Below are 21937 nucleotides of genomic sequence, written 5' to 3' on the forward strand. Positions count from 1 at the left end.
AGCCAAAGCAATCTTGAGAAATAAAAACGGAGCTGGAGGAATCAGACTCCCTGACTTCAGACTATACTACAAAGCTACAGTAATCAAGACAATATGGTACTGGCACAAAACAGAAATAAAGATCAATGGAGCAGGAGAGAAAGCCCAGAGATAAACCCACGCACATATGATCATCTTATCTTTGACAAAGGAGGCAAGAATATACAATGGAGAAAAAACAGCCTCTTCAATAAGTGGTGCTCAGAAAACTGGACAGCTACATGTAAAAGAATGAAATTAGAGCACTTCGTAACACCATCCACAAAAATAAACTCAAAGTGGGTTAATGACCTAAATATAAGGCCAGATACTATAAAACTCTTAGAGGAAAACATAGGAAGAACACTCTTTGACATACAAATGAAGCAACTGACAAAGGATTAATCCCCAAAATATACAAGCAGCTCATGCAGCTCAATTTCAAAAAAACAACCCAATCCAAAAATGGGCAGAAGATCTAAATAGACATTTCTCCAAAGATATACACATTGCCAGCAAACACATGAAAGGGTGCTCAACATCACTAATCATTATAGAAATGAAAATCAAAACTACAATGTGGTATCACCTCTCACCGGTCAGAATGGCCATCATCAAAAAATCTACAAACAATAAATGCTAGAGAGGGTTTGGAGAAAAGGGAACCCTCTTGCAATGTTGGTGGGAACGTAGATTGATAACGCCACTATGGAAAACAGTATGGAGGTTCCTTAAAAAGCTAAAAACAGAACTACCATATGACCCAGCAATCCTACCACTGGGTATATACCCTGAGAAAACCATAATTCAAAAAGAGTCATGTACCACAATGTTCATTGAAGCCCCATTTACAATAGCCAGGACATGGCAGCAGCCTACATGTCCATCGACAGATGAATGGATAAAGAAGACATGGTACATATATACAATGGAATATTACTCAGCCATAAAATGAAACGAAATTGATATATCTGTAGTGAGGTGGATGGACCTAGAGTCTGTCGTACAGAGTGAAGTAAGTCAGAAAGAGAAAAACAAATACGGTGTGCCAACACATAAATATGGAATCTAAAAAATACCCCCCTGGGTTTGCGGTGGAAGGGTAAGCTGGGATGAAGTGAGAGAGTGGCATTGACATATACACACTACCAAATGTAAAATAGAAAGCTAGTGGGAAGCAGCTGCATAGGACAGGGAGATCAGCTCGCTTCGTGACCACCTAGAGTGATGGGATAGGGAGGGTGGGAGGGAGAGGAAAGAGGGAGGGGATATGGGGATATATGTATACATAGAGCTGATTCACTTTGTTATACAGCAGAAGCTAACACAACATGGTAAAGTAATTATACTCCAGTAAAGATGCTAAAAATTTTTTTTAAACCACAAAAACTAAAAACTAAAAATAATTTAAAAAATGATGAATCAGTGAATAGTTTGGTTTATTGAACATAAAATTAAATGGTATTGCTTCAAGGTACTAATATTGGTTATACAAATAGAAATTATTCATGTCTAAAAATATGAATCAACTTCTGTTGAATTTATTTAGTATCTTCAATAAGGAAAACACACGCAATGATCAATTTACTTATTTACTCTAGAAAAACTGTGTTTTGGTTTAGGCCATTGTGATAACATTATTTTCATACAATCCAAAAGCCTAAAGCCTCAGTGTGCCCAAACATTTTTTTTTTTTTTACTCCCAAACATTTTAAAACTTCTGAAACCATTGATTGTATCTAGAATTTAGAAACTTTGGGTTTTATTTTCAGTATACAGTCAATATTTTTATAGTTATTTAGCCATCCTCAAATTTAGCAGGAAAAAGAGAGGCAACGTAGGTGTTCCATGCCAATAAAATGTAAGCCACAAACAGAAGGACCCAAGAAATAGTGCATGACATAAAATAGGCAAGTAGAAGTCCTGGGAGTTGTCCATGAGCTGCAGATATGACTGTTGCCTGAGCCAGATGAGAAGTGGGGTGTCCAAAGAACAGAATGGATTTCTTTGTATTACTATTGCAAAGGCAAAGCTATATTTTAATACCAAAGGAATAAGTGTAAAACACATGAATTATAGAGTATAATGGTTCAAATACACAAAAGATAATATAGTGCTATAGTGTGAACAGTGCAATTCTTGCATCCACATGGGGTAAATTGAAATTATATTCAGTTACTTTCTTTGAAGAGTATAGGTGGAAGCTTTGTTTTCTAGGCATCGCTGCAAACTGGAATCACCTGGGGACTTTGAACAGTTTTTGATAACTGCTCTCCACAGTCATTCTGATTTAACTGATGATGGTGTAAATTGGGATGTATACATTTAAAGTTCATCAGGCGATTCTAATGTGTAGCAAAGTGTGGAAACTGTTGAATTAAAAGTTTGGAAAGCAGGTTTTGTGCAGTATGGTTAATTCTTAGAAAAATTGCTGTTAATACCAAAAGCAAAATGATGCTATTTTATACCATTACCACCTGCTATTAATATTAAAGACTGTTACAGTAATCACAGCTACTTTTTTATTCTTGAGTTTATTCGAGTTCTTACTATGTGCAGTGCATTGTACTATGTACATATTTATGTGCAATTTCATTGGGTCCTCAAAGTAATGATGTATATTATCTGTTTCTCATCTCATTATTTAATTTGAAAAGGTCAGATAAGATGATCTTTATGGGCTCCTCAATTTTGGAAATTCTTTTAAATTATTTATTTCTATCAATCCTAAAATATAATGTCAACAAGTTCCCACAGAAGGGTAAATGGGAGAGGGGAGATGTCGGATCCCTCCAGTGGAGATGAGTGTGATCATTAGAGAGGAGAAGCTTAGGACGCTGCAGAAGTCTAAGTTGCCTGGGCATATAACGCTAAATTTGATTATTAATAGTATTATAAAGTATTGTTTATGTCTTTTTTTATTTGAATGATCTAGGCATAAAACAGCATTTTATCCCTGTGTAGTTAATTCATTCCCTCAACAATTGTTGAAAGCGTGCCTAGGGTACTCTTACTCTCTATGTGTGTATACATATACAGAGAGAGAGAGAGAAAGAGAGAGAGCCCAAGTGCCAGCAAGCATGAGAGGCAGGGAGTAGTAGGATTGAGGCTTTTATGAGTTGATTTATTTAATCCTAAATCTAAGAGTCAGTTCTTAGTTCTCATCTTACTTACCAGCTGCTTTAGCTAGAGCTCATGTCTCCCTTGGAGTTAATGTACTTTCTTCAGGTGCTTTTCTGTGTCCCATACTCTCCTGATTTGCCTGACATGTCACTGGTTGCTTTTCCTCCGTTTCCTCTGTTGGTTCCTCCTCTTCCTTCCAGTGAGTCTCCTCAGGCCCACTGTTTGTTCCTCTTCTCTTTTATAGCTACACGCCCTTGGTGATTTAATCTAGCCCCATGGCTTTAATTACCTTCTGTTATGAGGATAACCCTGAAATTTAGATCTCTGTTCCGAAACCTCTCAGTTGAACTCCAAATTGTGTGTCCAAAGGCCTGTACATCCATTTGGGTGTCTAAAGGACTAGATAACAGGTCCAGAAATTAACCCCTTGTATCTGTCTGTGGCTTTTCCCATCTTATGGCTGGAGATGTCCTCCACCTGGCTACCGAGGCCAGAAACCTTGGCGTCATCCTTGATTCCTCTCTCTTATATGCCACATCTTCCCATTAGATTCCTTCAAAGTATATCCAGAATCTGATCCTTTCGGATCCAGAAGGTGATCCTTTCTCATCACCTCGCTGCCGCCACCATTGTCTGAAACACTGTCATCTTTCACTTGAATTACTTGCACGAGCTACCTGACAGGTTTCCATACTTCTATCTTTATATGCCTGGAGTCTATTCTCAACAAAGCGAGGGACCAATCATTTTATTTATTTTTTTTTTTATTTTTTTTGGTGGTACGCGGGCCTCACACTGTTGTGGCCTCTCCCATTGCGGAGCACAGGCTCCGGACGCGCAGGCTCAGCGGCCACGGCTCACGGGCCCAGCCGCTCCGCGGCATGTGGGATCCTCCCAAACCGGGGCGCGAACCCGGTTCCCCTGCATCGGCAGGCGGACGCGCAACCACTGCGCCACCAGGGAAGCCCCTATTTTTATTTTTAATTTAAGTAAAACATACATAGAAGAGTATAAATACTCTAATAGAATTTGAGGTAAAGCAAACATAAAAAGTGTATAAAATACTCCAGTCTTAAGTCATAAGCTGATTGATTTTAAATATCTCTACACCTCTGTACTCACCACTCAGATCAAAACAAAGGATACTTCTAGCATGTCTGTTCCCCTTGTGCCGTTTTCCAGACTATACCCCTCCAAAGTTCATCACTATTCTAATGTCTGTTTTCATTGTTTAGTCTTGATCTTGAATTTCACAAATTGAGCATCATATAGTATATTCTCTTTTGTTAGCTTCTTTTGCTCATCTTTATGTGAGACTTTTTCTGGAGGTCAGTTGCTTAATCTGTAAGATGAGGGTAGACTGAGATTAGGAGCTAAAATTTGAAAACAAACTGATGTCCAATCCCAACTCACAGAATTTCGGATTCTTATTGTCTGGGGTCAGACACAGGGAAGTAGTATATTTTAAAAGATCCCAAAGAGAATATAACATGTAGCCTCTGGATCAAATGACTCTCTGTCTCTATCTCTGTCTCTCTTTTTTTTTCTCTTGGATTCATTTCTTCCCAAAATACAAGGACCAATTGGCCAACACGCCTTTCCTCCCTTCTTCCTCAAGTATTTACTGAGCATCTATCAGACACCAAACACCATGCTAGGCTGCCGAAGGTGCACGAGTCAACAAAATTCAGTTCCTGTCTCTCAGAGGCTTAGAGTTTCACTAAACCCATGTCTTCATAAAAAAAAAAAAAAAAAAAAACTGAATAAATAAATAAAACTATGAAAACTCAACAAACATTATTTATCCGCAAACCAAATAGAGGGAGTGAGGAGAGAGAGATCAAGAAATGATTGACTTTGTTAAATAACCTAGTAATTTTGAAATAGTTGTTTAAAATTTTGTCAAATAACTGATTGCTTATAAAAGATTGACTCAAAGTTGCTTTCCTTTTCAGAATGATTTGGTATCTAGACAAATTAAAGGGGATTGAAAGAATTAAAATTCTTTTTCAGATCTTGAACACAAGGACGCCATTTGTGAACACATCCTAAAAATTAACTATGTGATTATATAACCAGTATTTTGAATATTTTGTTTTTGTTTTGCGCCAGTTTACTGATGTAATTAAATCCATGCAGAGACTTCGCTTGTGAGGATAATTTTCCACTTTCTGATTAGTCATTGAATATAACGCCCACCACCACCCCCTCAAAAGAAAAGGTACTGTAGATGTGTCAATGCTCTGGTCTTCTTCAGGGCAGTGTTTTTCAAATTGTGGATTACTGTCCATCAATGGATCCTGAAATTCATCTAGTGGATTTTAACCAATATTTAAATACAGATTAAAAAGCATTAATTAATTAATGAAAAGAGAAGACAATGTTATTAGTAGAAAGCATCACAAGCGATTTCATGTAGTAAGTGTAAGTACTGATCTATGAAACTTTTGTTTCCATTATATTTAGGTAACTGTGCACTGGGTTGTTTATTAGTTTATTAAGTACATGAAATTATTCTAATTAAAAATTGACCCAAATTATTAGCTGTTAAAAGTACAGTTTGAATTTTGATAGCTTATTTGGTATATGATTCAAATAATACTGAGAAAAAATAAAACTCACTTCAGTTAATTGGATAAATTTGATGGCAAAATCACTTTTATCTGTTTGGGATTTCAAAAATGTTTAGAGGTTTTTAGTTCAAAGAACAGTTGAGGTTTGACATGACAAGAAAATTAGGAACTAAAACAGTATTTATAGATATTTAAGTGGGAAATGTGAGGTGACAGTCTATTATTTTAAAGCAGGAATTATGAGAAACTAATGTCTCAAATTTATTAAAATAAAAATAATCATTAACCAAAATATATTATTATATAGGTAGAAAGTATTCTCAAATTATTTTACAGTATGCCTCTGATAAGGAAACTAATCATATAAATGACATTTAACAGCATTTCTCACAGCCATTTTCTTTTATTATAACATCGCTGGGTAAAAAATATGAGTAGTACCAACAAGCGTGATTGAATTTATAGGTGACTTTGGAGTTAGGTAGGGAGAGGATGTTATTTTCTTAAGTTATGCTTGTTATGTTGTTACAGTGTTGGAAAATTAATTTTGACCAATAACAAAAATTGGTGAATAAATAAATAAATTGTAATGAACTATCCTTTAATAGTCATACTGGAGATTTTGTATTCAAGTACTTATTCTGTTGCTGTTACTTACCTGCTATAGTAAGATGGGAAACAGAATTAACTACCTCAAATTGTTGGTGCTCGTAGTGAATGACTGTAAAGGACTATTACAAAAGGTTGAATGCTTCTGATAAATAGATATGAAAGGAATGTAAGGTATATTTGGGGTATTTTTTTCTTTCCTCTACTAGGACCCTTTTAATTTCCCTTTCTAATTTATGGTGCATATTGAGAGAGAGTTGTTTGTCTCTAATACCCAATCTAGACAGCAGTTTATTTTTTATTCTGTTTGAACAGCCAAAAAAGCCATTTTACACACTTAATTACAGACACTGTTCATGAACATTTTCTTGGTCTTCCAATGAACTAATCTGTTTATGTATAATAAAAATACCTTTTGCAGTAAATTATATATATTTGGGCCAGAAATCTTCTTACTTTCTATAAAATTCATATAATTGGTGTAAAATTAATAATATCAGGACTGTTACAGCAAACGTTCAAAAATACTCAGCTCAATTCTCTGTCTTAATATTAGGCCACAATAATTATTTGGCATTTTTTTTTTTTTTTTTTTTGTATGCGGGCCTCCCTCTGTTGTGGCCGCTCCGCGGCATGTGGGATCCTCCCAGACCGGGGCGCGGACCCGGTTCCCCTGCATCGGCAGGCGGACGCGCAACCACTGCGCCACCAGGGAAGCCCATATTTGGCATTTTTAATCAACCTGAAAAAATTTTTTTTAAAGAATACACTGGGTAGACGCAGTAGTATATTCTGTTTGTTACACTTTTCTTTTTCTTTCCTTTATGTTATCTTATTTTCTAATAGCAAAGTGAAATGTGAAGGAAAGAATTTGAAGTGGATTCCAGAACCATAGGTTTTTGGGGTATTTAGACGTTGACAAGTAGAACGAGAAGGTCCACTTGGTCGTGTAACATTCAGCGTCTTCAACTCTATCATTCTTTCAGTAAAACTTATTTTGAAATGAATCAATAAAGAAGTTATTTTTTTCTCAAAGCAAATGTGTATACCTTGGCTGCAATCATTTTAAAGCAAAGAACCTCTCATTGGATATTATTACTTTAATTTTGCACAAAATTACATTTAAAAAGGAATGTAAACGGTTGTCCATTTTATAAAGACAGATTCTGGAATATATTTTTTTTCTTTTTATTTTCTTTAACAGACATTTTGACCTTCCTGTGAAGCTCAGCTACAGAGGACATTGGCAAAACTTTGTATGTCCTCCTGCATAGCTTTTGATGAGAATTTAATAAGACAGAAAACAGTACCTTGCCAAGTATTAACTTTAAATCTCTTATTTACTTTAGAATTTCAAGATTTATGGAATACCACAAAACCCAGGGAGATGACTCACAAAGAACTGGAACTTTCTAGTTTCCTACATTCTTTTAAAAAGTCTTAACTATTTAACTTTGCTACATAATGCTATAACTAATACTGAAATCAACCCATGAATTAACATAAATTAGTCTTTTTTTTTTTTTGCGTCTCACCCTAAATGGTTAATCACTGGCTATCATGTTGAAACGAACTGTTCAAAAGCAGTGGCATCACTCTTTTAAATTACAAAGGCAATACCTATATTTAAGAAGAGAATTAGCAACTGTAGAAGTACAAATACCGTTTTTAAAATAAAGAATTTCTATGATTTAGGATGAAAATATGCTTCATTTCTTTCATGTATATCAACGCTTTCTCCATCTTATTTATCTTTTGGCATACTTACCAAATATTACTGTTCGAATCTCAGCTACCCACATCCTAGTATTCTAACTCACAGAAGCAAGAGTCTCCTCCTATTTGGTTGCTTTAGTTGAGACTTGTTTGTGAAGCACAAAATCAGTCTGGTTTTATGTTAAGTAGGTGGGTTGCTAATCTGTAAGAATGCCATTCTTGGTCAGGCCTTTATGAATTGTTTGTAAGTACCAAATCGGACAATGCAATCTTTATATTCATTCCGCAATTAGCCAAAATAATTCTAGTTAAACTCTGGTTAAAGATCTCTAGTATGAAATGAATGTAAAGTATTCATTCTTTCTTTATCTTTCTCTTTGGCTTCATTCTAGCTCATTTATTTATTTAAAAATAACCTTCTAAGTTACTTTTTCACTGCTTTTCATGTTGCAGATTGAAAATGTTGATGTCTGCCTTAGTTTTCTAGCAGCCAGAGGAGTAAATGTTCAAGGTCTATCTGCTGAAGGTAAGAAAAATCACAGTTGTCACCGATGGCATCCATGTTTGTAAAAGACTTTTTATAACGCTAGAAATGTAAAGTGGGAGTACATAGCCCCTTAATACAAGAAAGGAAATCAGTAAAGTTTCCAAGATAACAGAAACATAAATTCAATGGTTATTAATGTACGCTTTATGTAGGTATGTTCCAGATTTTGCCAAAATTGTTCTTTACAATACCGAGTATATGGGAGGGGGACATATTAACAAAATATCTTTATGTTATTACCAGTTGGTAGTGTTTTTAGAGTCTTAAGTAGATGGATAGATAGATAATGCTGGATAATAAATACAGTAGATGGACATAAATACAGTTAAAATAGTGTAATTAATGCTCAAATATTTTATCAATAACAATTCTATAATTTGATCAAGTTGGTAGTCCAAGTCTAAATATTTGTTAATTTTAAATAAGTCATCAGGAGTTCTTAAATAATTAGCACTAACAGTATTAATAACTGTTCTTTGTAAAGGCCTTAAAATTATTAAATGTTTAAAAGATCATCACTGACATTCAAATATAGAAAAGTGGAAAAAGAAAACTAGATCTGTTATTTTTTTTTCTGCATTTCTTTTTCTTCCACATATATTTTTAGGAAGCCTTTGCAAAATTTTCATTTTAGTACTCTTAACAAAAAACAATTGCTAAAGTTATGAAATACCAAGTCCTTTGAGATCTGTATAAGAAACAACCATTTTTAATTAGAATTTTATGATTCAACACTTTTGACAATTTATGTTGCTTCTTGTTTCTACTACAGTCAGTTTACTCTGAAAAGCCTTTTTCCCCCACAGATAGTAGAAATATTAGACAATTCTAAGCTGTTCAAAGTTTGCTGCCATTGGAAAAAGAGGAATTGTGTGACTTCTGAAATATTACGGACATGTACTAGAATTATTTACATTTGTCAATTTTTCTTCACTGTTTAAATTTTATTTTAAATTTCTTTAATCCTTTATCTGTATATGTCCTCATGATGTTTAATATTAAATTACATATTTAATGGCAAAAAGCTTATGTTCAAACCTAACTCATGGTTCTGTTACTTAGAATAAAATTTGATAAAATCCTCCATGATAATACTTTACTTTCTAAGTGGTTAAAGTTGGTGAGAAATGTTACCATTTATTCGTTTTATGTCTCTTCCATATAACATGACATCTTTTTGTTTTGCTTTGTTTTGTTTTTTTTCATATTCTTTTTTTTTAAACATCTTTATTGGAATATAACTGCTTTACAATATTGTGTTAGTTTCTACTGTATAACAAAGTGAATCAGCTATACCTATACATATATCCCCATATCCCCTCCCTCTTGCGTCTCCCTCCCACCCTCCCTATCCCACCCCTCTAGGTGGTCACAAAGCACCAAGCTGATCTCCCTGTGCTATGCAGCTGCTTCCCACTAGCTACCCACCCTACGTTTGGTAGTGTATATATGTCAATGCCACTCTCTCACTTCATCCCAGCTTACCCTTCTCCCCCAAACCCGTGTCCTCAAGTCCATTCTCTACATCTGCGTCTTTATTCCTGTCCTGCCCCTGGGTTCTTCAGAACCTTTTTTTTTTTTTTTGAGATTACATATATATGTGTTAGCACACGGTATTTGTTTTTCTCTTTCTAACTTACTTCACTCTGTATGACAGACTCTAGGTCTATCCCTTTCACTACAAATACATCAATTTCATTTCTTTTTATGGCTGAGTAATATTCCATTGTATATATGTGCCACATCTTCTTTATCCATTCATCTGTCGATGGACACTTAGGCTTCTTCCATGTCCTGGCTATTGTAAATAGGGCTTCAATGAACATTGTGGTACATGACTCTTTTTGAATTATGGTTTTCTCAGCTCCGCGGCATGTGGGATCTTCCCGGACCGGGGCACGAACCCGCGTCCCCTGCATCGGCAGGCGGATTCTCAACCTCTGCGCCACCAGGGAAGCCCTGTTTGTAGATTTTTTGATGATGGACATTCTGACCGGTATGAGGTGATACCTCATGGTAGTTTTGATTTGCATTTCTCTAATGATTAGTGATGTTGAGCATCCTTTCATGTGTTTGTTGGCAATCTGTATATCTTCTTTGGAGAAATGTCTATTTAGATCTTCTGCCCATTTTTGGGTTGGGTTGTTTGTTTTTTTGATATTGAGCTGCATGAGCTACTTGTATATTTTGGAGATTAATCCTTTGTCCGTTGATTCGTTTGCAAATATTTTCTCCCATTCTGAGGGTTGTCTTTTCGTCTTGTGTATGGTTTCCTTGGCTGTGCAGAAGCTTTTAAGTTTCATTAGGTTCCACTTGTTTATTTTTGGTTTTATTTCCATTTCTCTAGGAGGTGGGTCAAAAAGGATCTTGCTGTGATTTATGTCGTAGAGTGTTCTGCCTGTGTTTTCCTCTAAGAGTTTTATAGTGTCCAGTCTTACATTTAGGTCTTTAATCCATTTTGAGTTTATTTTTGTGTATGGTGTTAGGGAGTGTAACATGATATATTTTATTAACATAAACCTCTTGCTTTTTATTTATCTCCTAAAAATATATGAATGCCCAAAATGATTTTCTAAATTGATTAAACATGCACAGTAATAAAATAAGTTAAAAAAACCTCTTTCAATAAGATCATTCAGGTTTACAGGAGAAAATTAATACTTTCTCACTGTAGCTTTATATTGATCAAGCCAACACTTATATGTTATGACCCCTGTGAGGAAGATTGGGGGGTTATAACAATTCAGCCTCCTTTTATATGAATAATTCCACGGCATAGTGTGTGTGGCATTATGAACCATCAGAGAACAAGAAATCTAAGTAGTTTATTAAATGTTTCTAAATTCCAAAAAGGAGACATAAAACCTTGACCTCAAAGGAGGATATATTTTATTGCCAATAGCAAGTTTCACTTAAAATATGATTATAGGTTGTGTAGCATTATATCAAGCTTTACTTGCATCTCTTTTTCTAATTTTAAAATTATAACTGCAGGAGGAAAACATAGGCTCATGTTGTAGCCTACTTTGTGCATTTAATTTTTTATTCAATATTCGAAAAACTTACACAGGAGCCCTATGTGTTAGAACTAGGAATTCCACTTACATTTATTCAATTATGTTATCTAAAGTCGTGAGTAAGGCGATCTTTAATATTTATTAATATGTAACATAAATTAAAAATAAAAGAACTGGAGCATTAAAAATGGGTACCTATGATGTAGTCTGCTTTTTGGAGGACATATACATATATTGTTTAAAATAAATTGGTCGGTGGGTGATTTAGAATTGTGCTAACAGTTATAAATCTAGTTGCTATTATGAGGTGCACCCGTAGCATCAGTATTTATAATGTAGGACCGCCAGCATTTAAGTGGCTTTCCTTCTCTAGCTCATAGCCACCACCGTGTTGGTTAACAGCTGTGTGTGTTTGTGAGGGAAGCAGAGTGCTAAACCAAATGACTAGCCCAAGACTGAGAGCCCATCCATTTCCATGAAGAAGCTAACTCTAGAAAAACTGTCATTCAGGGTCAGCAAGGAACGTCACATGAGTAAGCTTTGTCCTCTCTACGCTTCATCCCTTCCCTCTCTCCCTGAAATGTCCAAGCTATCTGGAAATGCTAGCATGTTTCAGAAAATCAGCTTTGCTTAAATCTGTGACTGAGAAAATCGAGATGTATTTCTGTCTGCATAGATTTAGCCCAAGAGACTTGCTTCTAGGATTTCATTTGTAAAAAATAAGCATTTTCTATGATACTGTTTTTGTATTTTCCACTTGATACAGAAATAAGAAATGGAAACTTAAAAGCCATTCTAGGGCTGTTTTTCAGTTTGTCTCGCTACAAGCAGCAGCAGCATCATCAGCAGCAGTATTACCAGTCCTTGGTGGAGCTTCAGCAGCGGGTCACTCACGCCTCCCCTCAGGCAGAAGCCAGTCAGGCCAAAACCCAGCAAGATATGCAGTCCAGGTAAGGAAGGGAAGCGGGGAATGTGTCTAGAATGAATTTGTCTTGATACAACTTGTTTTTAATAAGTTTCTGTTTGCGAGTTTGGAAGACATATTCCTGTAGTTGTATCCAAGTGATGGGATTATTTGATTAACGTTATAGAATTTAAAACCACTTTTCTGTTGGTTGGATGAACGACACATCCCTTTTTAGGTGAAATATTTGTGTTTGTTTTCTGAAGGTGATTGTGGTTTGCATCAAAATGTGTGAAACGTCTTTTCTTGTAAGTAGTGTATCAGAGTTCCTTCCTTCTACCAATTATTGTTTAGAATGTGCTTTTTGAGTCCTAGCCTCCAGTTGTGTAGTTTTCTTTGGTTGATGCTTTTGATCGATTAAATCGTTAAATCTGTCAAGAATTTCAGGTCTGTTAAACATAGGAGTTTGAGTGGGAACATACCATTTTGATGTGAGATTATCTGTGCATGCATGTGTGTGTATACGTGTGTGTGAGTCTGTATACGCGCATTGTCTGGCTTGAGTCTGTGGGTGCATGTAGACACAGCTGGTGTGGGGTGCTGACAAACCACTGCAGCTTCCTTCACCCTTTCGTTCCTGCTTTTTTCCAGTTTGGAACTATATCAGTCATGATTCAGCTAGAGAAGCAGAATCAGTAAGAAAGAGTGCAAACAAATTTATTTTAAAGAATTGATTCACATGATCGTGGGGGCTGGCTAAGCAAGTCTGAAATCCTGAGGGCAGCCCAGCAGGATGACAGGCTGACACTCTTAGCGCGAGCCGAAACCGCTATAAACTGGTGGAATTTCGTCTCTCAAGGAGGCCACGCTCCCGCTTTTAAGACCTTTCAAGGATTGAGTCAGGCCTACTATCCTAGTGATAATCTCGGATAATCTCCCTTACTTAAAGTCAACTGCTATGGACTTTAACCACATCCACAAAATGCTTTCACAGCTACACCCAGATTAGTGTTGAGTGGAACTAAATAAACCTAGCTAAGTTGACACACCAAAAAATGATCACAGAACGTAATTAAGTTAACAGGTTTCGTGCAAATTACTCATATGTTTCTGATCGATGTTCGGGTTATCAGATCATTAGCTCTATGGCATACATAGCTATAATCATTTTTCTTAAGGAGGGAGAATGTCCAATATGAAAATACTCTTATCGTCTACTAAAATATACACACTGTATCACACATACGTAAATATTTAACTTTTTCCATCTTAGAAGCCAAGCCTAAAACTAATAATACAGTTTGCCTTGAGTTTGTTTTTGGCAATTAGTATTGACTCAGAAAGCTAACATAAAATTCCAAGATACATTCACAAACCACTTCCCACTTATTGTCAAATATTCAGCAGCTCAGAAATGCCCTTCTCTTTCATCTGTCAACCATCCCTCACTTCATATTAAGCAATATTTCTGTCGCTGCACAACCATGTAAACTCATTTCCTTTGGCAGATTTTACTCATTAGTGAATTATTAATAAAGAAAAATCACAGTTTCACCAAAAAATATGGAGTATACTACAAAAGCCGTGGAATGATAAGGGATATTTGGTTTTACTCAGTAATGCAGATGTGCTTCTGTTCTTTAAGCTTGTCTTGGTATTTTGTGATGTCATGTGAAATTGTGCAGGAATCAAAGTGAAAAAAACTTTCTCTACAGTATAAGTTCTTTAGATTTCCTTAAGAATAGAGAAGGAGAAAAAATTAAATATATATTTTAAATATTTTATTATTAATTTTGTGGGGGGGGGAGTGGTGGTTGGTAGAAAGAGATCTAGATTTTGAGAACGGCCAGAAATAATATTTCCTAGAGTTTGGTTTAAGCCATTTGAACGGACAAGAAGCAAGAATAGTAGCTGGAAAAATACAGGAAGTGAAGTAGTATTGTGCAAAGGATGTTGACTCTGGAAGTGAGATGAGATATCATTTGTCATTGCTTTCCCTCACTCTATTTCTGTATCTGCCATGTGGAGTTTCTTGCCCCACATTTCTCAGTGGTTATGACCCTTTGGGGGAAATTTTTTTCTCTTCTTGCTGGATATGCATGGGTATTATGAAACTGTTTTATATTTTAAAATATAGACCTATATATAATAGGCATGGTCATTTTATACCATCTTGGGGAGAGCTATCTTACTTTTTTCAGTGAAAGGTTATGAAAAGCATTCTTTTCACCGGTGTCCTTTAATTCTGAGATAGACTCTTAAATAATTTTTTCTTTTGATAAATTGGATTTAATTACTTTTTGGATTGTTAATGTAATAAATGCAGAGTAGTTACTGTACTAAAGGTAGTGCTTAGTTAGGACCATGATAAAGAGGAGCTCCAAGTCTTCATTTTAACAGAATTTATTCTATGTTTTGGAGAATGTTATATTTCAGACATTAATACTTATTTCCATTTGTATAGATTGGACATAGTGAAATAGTGTATGAGTTATAATCTCTGTGAACTTAAATATAACAATGTATCTAAGCATTTTTCAAAGCCTATATTGATAGTATACATAGGGAAAGAATAAGTGTCTCTACAATAGAACCAAGATAATGAACATGGAAAAGACTCTCAGTGACATATTATCTTCATTTATATGAGATGAGAGTCATAAATCATGATTTATAAAGCCTTTCTGTTGATTCCAAAGCTCTTCCCAAGTGAATAGCTTAAATGACTGGTGGCTATATTATTCTGGATATTTAGCCAGAAAAATGTTCTTGTATTTTTCTCTGTAGACCTAAAATAATTTTAGTGCACATTGTTTCATGAGAGTATTTTTGTTTTGTTCTCTTTGTTTATTTAAAGTAAATTGACATAACTCTATATTTCCACAATATTTATTTTATAAATTAAGAATTGCTAATTTGTTTTGCTCTTTTGAGAATAATCCCAAATGTTTTCAATCAATTTGAACATCTTTCATTTAAACAGACATTTTGATCTAAAGGTTAACAAGTAAAATATACAAGAGAGAAAATAAAATGAGGACCAAGAGACATAGCATGTGGATAACAAACTCTCCTCTTCTGGCTTCTCAGCTTCCTCCCCACTCTTGAGTGTGTGTGGGGGGGGGGTTTGTGCACATGTGAGCGAGCATGCGTGCCTGTGTGTGTCCTGTTCAAGGACTGAAGATCTCCCTGTTAAGAGCTCATCTCTAGAATCAGACTGCCTGCACTTGGATCCCACGCAGTTCCACCACTTCCTGATTGTGTAACCTTGGGCAGCTTACCTAAACCTCTCTATGCTTCAGGTTCTCATCTGCTAAAAGGGTATAAAAAATGGCATCGATTTCATGAAGTCGTTTTGGGGGTTCAGTGGGTCAGTATCTACAAAACTCTTTGAACATACCTGTCAGATGTCCCTCTTTTGCCCAAAGCCCTGCCATGGTGTCAAATAGACTAGGCTTGCTCCCCGCTTAGGAAATATGCTGTAGCTGATTCCTTTGCCTGGAATGCTCTTCCTCTGATAGCCACTTGGCTGAATCTCTCATCTCCTGCAAGTCAACTGCTCCAGTGTTGCCTTCTCATTGATGCTGACCTTAACTTCTCTTTTAACACTGCAGTCTGCCCATCTGCACTCCACATCATGGTTGCTGTAGTCTTCCTTCTTTCCTGTAGCTCTAATCCCTCTCTAACCTACAACTTATTTATTGTATTCATTGTTTATTATTGCCACTTCCTCCCCTCCAGAAGGTAAGCACTGTGAGGACAGCAGTATTTTTACATTTTAAACACTTCTGTATTTCAAGGGATTAGCCCAGAATCTTACGCACAGTACGTCCTTAGTAGTGATTTCTGAAATGAGTTAAGTAAGAGTGAATGAATCTTTATTATAGCTGTTTCTAATTTTAGGTAGGAAAACTTTCTAACATTCACAGTTGCAATGGTACGTCATTTAAAATGAGAATTGTGTGTATTACAAAACTGCTGTAATAAGATAAAATGTTCTTGATTCTTGGGTGGTCATGATATTGAGCTACAGTTAGTTTCAGAATGATATGTAGTGGAACCATCAGACCTTAACCAGATGTGTGGAACTATTTGCTTCCATCCTCGTTGATGCCTGACTATATACCTCTTTGGTCTTTTACCTATTTATTATAAATATTTTGTTCCCTTTGTTTTCTGGCTGTCATTCATTAATTCATTGCTATCAGTGTTGCTGCCTCTGTGGAGTACCATTCCTTTACCAATATGTGGTTTCTGTTTTGCGGGATAAGAAAGCAGATTACCAAGATCATTAGCATTTTGGTACCACAAAAAGTAATAGGTAACATGAGTGAAGTGTTTGGGCTATGAAATATCATTGATAGCTTAAAGACTTGCATGTTTATAACTCCTGTCTTTTCTGTCATGTTTGGTTTAGACAACGAAAGAAGATATCTGATCTAGTATTAAGAAATGATGCCTCTAATTTGCAGCTAGTACAGAGTTTAAAATTTTTAATTAAAGGCTGGTTAAAAAAACCAATGCCACAACTAATCCAACACAAACGTATTCTCTTTAAAATGTCCAAATTTCTGGGCTTCCCTGGTGGCGCAGTGGTTGGGAGTCCGCCCGCCGATGCAGGGGACACGGGGTCGTGCCCCGGTCCGGGAAGATCCCACATGCCGCGGAGCGGCTGGGCCCGTGAGCCACGGCCGCTGAGCCTGCGCGTCCGGAGCCTGTGCTCCGCAGCGGGAGAGGCCACAACAGTGAGAGGGCCGCGTACCGAAAAGAAAAAAAAAAAAAAGTCCAAATTTCTAATTTGTTTTGTTAATAAATAATATTAATACAAAAGTCCTTACCTCATCAACATAAACTAATATTACAAGGGGAAAAATACTGTTGAAAGACCTATGTTCTGAATTAACCCTAAAATGGCATGGTTGGTGTAAGTTTAGTGATATGTGAGGGCAGTTTTGTTCCTTGATCACTGAGCTGATTATCATTTGACTTGAATTATCCACTTGTAGTATGTGTATTACAATAAAGCTGCGGGGGCTTCCCTAGCGGCTGGGCCCGTGAGCCATGGCCGCTGAGCCTGCGCGTCCGGAGCCTGTGCCCCGCAACGGGAGAGGCCACAACGGTGAGAGGCCCGCGTACCGGAAAAAAAAAAAAAAAAAAAAAAAAAATAAAGCTGCAACTCATTCTAAATTTCCTCAGTCCTTCAGCAATCTCAAAAATTTGAACATATTTCATATAAAAATTAATTTTTCTCTATTTCAGTGATCTTTGGAAGGACTTTACATAGGTAAAGTTTAAACATTTTGCTATATTAAAGAATGTTAAATATCCTGTTTGCATTTATTTAATATAAAATATAAAGTCAATTTCTTTTATTTTTCTGGATTTTCATTTTATTTTGAAAAGTATATTAAAGGCCCTTTGTCTAACCAACTGGAAAAAATATGAGAACTGTTTTAATATAAAGTACTAAGAATCTTATCTAAGAGTTGTGATCATAGTTATTTTCTATAGGCATTAACCAGGAGATGGGGAAAATAGTACTTCTTATTTAAAAAACAAGGTAGACATGAATCCTGTAATTTTCAAACTCAGAAAACTTATTTCCATCAGTAAATATGTCATAGACATTCAGGATATTTCTGCTAATCCTATTTTTACATATGTGTGTTTTGACAGAATTCTAGTTGACATGAAAAGTAACAGAAAGTTCAATTTCACCAAAACCGTACACAGTGCCTGGCACATGAGTCCAGCCAACACTGAGCAGAAATCATGTCATGAATGTCGAATTTTCCTGAGAATATCTAGTACAGCATTATAGTGAAGGAAAATTATGAAATGAAAATTCATTTTTCTTATGTACTGGTCTGGTTATCCATGAGATGTTAGGGTAATAGTATACATAAAAAATGTTTTCTATTTGCTAAAAGTTTTTAAAAGGGAGGTGATTTTCCTTAGGATACAGGCCTTTTAGCTTAATTTTTGTCTACATTATTAAATGATTTCCCATCCCGTTATTAAATAGTTGGTGAATTGTACCAATCCCCAAACAGTGATTTTTGAATCACATGAGCAAGTATTTTTATATTATAGAGAATTAAAACATGTAAAAAAGAAACAAAGGGGCTTCCCTGGTGGCGCAGTGGTTGAGAGTCCGCCTGCCGATGCAGGGGACACGGGTTCGTGCCCCGGTCCCGGAGGATCCCGCGTGCCGCGGAGCGGCTGGGCCCGGGAGCCATGGCCGCTGAGCCTGCGCGTCCGGAGCCTGTGCTCCGCAACGGAGAGGCCACAGCGGTGAGGGCCACGCGTACCGCAAAAAAAAAAAAAAAAAAAAAAAAGAAACAAAAGGCACATGAAAGTGCAGGTAAGAAATTACATAGATAGGTGATAGAGTGTTAAAGGCAGTGAGAATAAGTCTTTCTCAACTAAAATAAGAACTATTTTGGGAATTTGGGAGATTATGATCTCGACAGAAAATCACTTGCCCCTCTGCTTTTCATTTTGTAGGAGGAAGTCAAGAATGTGTCCACTTGCTGTTTAGATGAACTTGCTCCTTCCTATAGGACTCACAAGTCAAATTGCAAAATCTCTGGGCACATGCTATTTGAGTGACTTGTCTAGTCCCTTTGCAGCCCCTTCTCAAGGCTCCCATGACCCCTGCCACACACATTGCTTTTGGAGCCTTCTTCCATTGGAGGACATTTGCCTTCCTCTTTTCCAGGAAACATCATTTTCTTCTGGGAGATTCACTCTGAAACTGGGATGGTTTACAGCTTTTCAGCCTGGGGTTATAAATCTTGAGAAGTATATAAGGAAGTTTAATTTAAGATGACAAGAAGGCTCTGGTAATTTAAGCCCTCATGAACCTGGCTTCAATTAGTTGCTTAATTGAGCTCTGTGTTGTGGCCTATAGTGTGCTCTTCATAAAAGACAGTGAATCAGTGAAACTTTAAAGAAAATTAAACAAACGAAAACGACATTTATGAATCTCCTTTGAAATAACAGGATTTTTTATTCCTAGAGAGAAATAATTGAAGGGAAAGAAATTATTCTTTAATTGACTGATTGAGGAAACCAAGAGAGGGTGTAATACTAAGAGTATGTACACACACACATACACACACTGCTTATGTTCTGTGCTTCTATTCCATTATTTTAAAAGCTTGACAACCACTCATGACTCTGTTGTTATGATGAAGCAGCATCTGTATAGTGTTGGTTATTTTAGAGTCAGGCAAACATGGTTTTCAATTCTGCCAACCAACTCCCAGTGATATGGCATATGAGGCAAGTAATTTTAACCTGCTCAAATACCAGGTTTCTTACCTCATATTAGAATAGTGGTAACCTTCTCAAAAGGGTATTGAAAAGACCACCTGACATAATTTGTGTTTAAAGTTCCTCCTTAGCACAGCCCTTAGCATGTAACAGGCACTCAGACCAGCCACTTTCATCTTTCCTCCTCCCACTTCTAGGTCATATCACATATATAATGAAATATATTGACCCACATTAAAAACCTCAAGTCAACCTCATCACTGTTCCTTCCTCTCTCGCTTTCTCTGATCAATTCTGTCCATTACACTTCTAACTGCTATTACATACATAAATGTAATTCAAAGTAATAATATCCTTATGATTTAAAAATGACAGCCCAATGCTCAGATCTTCCCAAGCCTGGTCTAGCTACAGAGAGGTAACCCTATTAATTATTTTAGGTATTTCCTTTAGTAATTATTCCCTTATAGCTAAATAAAATACTACTACCACTAATTTTTATTCATTAATTTGATCATTATCTTTTGATATACACACTCTCCCATCTCTCCCATCCCCCATGAATATATTCAACAAATGTTTATTAAGCACTTAGTGTGTTCCAGGCACTCTTCTAAGCATTGGAGATACAGCAGAGGACAAAAGAAATCGAAGAATCCTTGCCCTTTTGAAGCTTACATTTAGTGATAGACAAACAATTAAAAAATTAAATATGTACTAGTAAATGGACAGCTGATGGTAGAGAGGCATAAATCAGAAAAGGAGAAATAAGATGTGTAGGAGCCATATTTCTGCACATTTCAGCAGGCTTCTGGGAAAGTCCTCACTCAGATGATACTGAGCAAAGGGGGTCATAGAACCAGCAATTCCACTCCTGGGTATCTATCCAAAAAACCCAAAAACACTTACTCAAAAAGATACATGCACCCCAGTGTTCATAGCAGCATTGTTTATAACTGCCAAGATATGGAGGTAACCTAAGTGTCCATCAACAGATGAAAGGGTAAAAAAGATATTGTGTGTGTATATGTGTGTATACACACACACACACACACACACACACACACACACACACACACACACACACACAGTGGAATATTACTCAGCCATAAAAAAGAATGAAATAATGCCATTTCCAACAACATGGATGGACTTGGAGGGTATTATGCTAAGTGAAGTAAGTAAGGCAGAGAAACACAAATACTGCATAATATCACTTATATGTGGAATCTAAAAAAACAAAACAAACTAGTGAATATAAAGAAAAAGAAACAGATCCACAAATGAAGAGAACAAACTAGTGGCTACCAGTGGGCAGAGTGAAGGAGGAAGGGGCAAGATAAGGGTAGGGGATTAAGAGGTACAAGCTACAATGTATAAAATAAATAAGCTAAAAGGATATATTGTACAACACAGGGACTATAGCCAGTATTTTATAATAACTATAATTGGAATATAACCTTTAAAAATTACGAATCACTGTGTTGTACACTTGAAACTTATTGTGTATCAACTACACACTTCAATTTATTTATTTGTTTTAGAAAGCAATTCTAATTTATTGGTTATCTGTTTTAAATAAATATAGCAGTGTGTACGTATCAATCCCAAACTCCCAGTCAATTCCCCCCTCCCACCCTTCCCCCCTGGGGGAAGTTTGTTCTCCAAGTCTGTGAGTCTGTTTCTATTTTGTAAGTAAGTTCATTTGTATCAATTTTTTTAGATTCTACATATAAGTGATATCATATGACATCTGTCTTTCCCTGTCTGATTTACTTCACTTAGTAGGATCATCTCCAGGTCCATCCGTGTTGCTGCACATGGCACTATTTTATTCTTTTTAATGGCTGAGCAATACACTTTGGTTTGGAAAAAAAAAGAATAGGCCATAGCTCCTTTAATGATGCTCTAGAGGGATATCAGTCCAGGTAAATTGAGAGACCCCGCTTTGCCGGCATTTTTTTTCTTTGATTATTCAGTTATTATAGTTAAAATCGCTTCTTATTTGTTTGGATGGTTAATTGGTTTCTTTGTATCTGGCCATGGAGTGGTCATCAATAGTAATTGACATGGATGTTCGATTAATCTCCCTTTTTTTTTTTTTTTTTTTTTTTTTTTTTTTTTTTTTTTAATGCGGTACGGCGGCCTCTCC

General features: G+C 36.1%; 1 protein-coding gene across 6 annotated transcripts in view; it reads left to right on the forward strand.

Annotated features, from left to right (window-relative positions):
- Window positions 1–21937, forward strand: part of NAV3 (neuron navigator 3) — a 258060-nt gene that overhangs the window by 18624 nt on the left and 217499 nt on the right. For 5 of the 6 annotated variants that reach the window (XR_008617544.1, XM_007115738.4, XM_007115742.4 and 2 more), the window contains exons 3-4: window positions 8493–8565; window positions 12370–12553. Coding sequence is in view for 5 of the 6 variants with exons in the window: in XM_007115738.4 (XP_007115800.1) it covers window positions 8493–8565; window positions 12370–12553 (257 nt within the window). In the remaining variant the exon portion in view is untranslated. The remainder of the gene's footprint in view (window positions 1–8492; window positions 8566–12369; window positions 12554–21937) is intronic. The other variant, XM_007115740.4, reaches the window with a different exon arrangement.

This window comes from Physeter macrocephalus, chromosome 6 (genome assembly GCF_002837175.3).
Source record: "Physeter macrocephalus isolate SW-GA chromosome 6, ASM283717v5, whole genome shotgun sequence".
NCBI lineage: Eukaryota > Metazoa > Chordata > Mammalia > Artiodactyla > Physeteridae > Physeter > Physeter macrocephalus.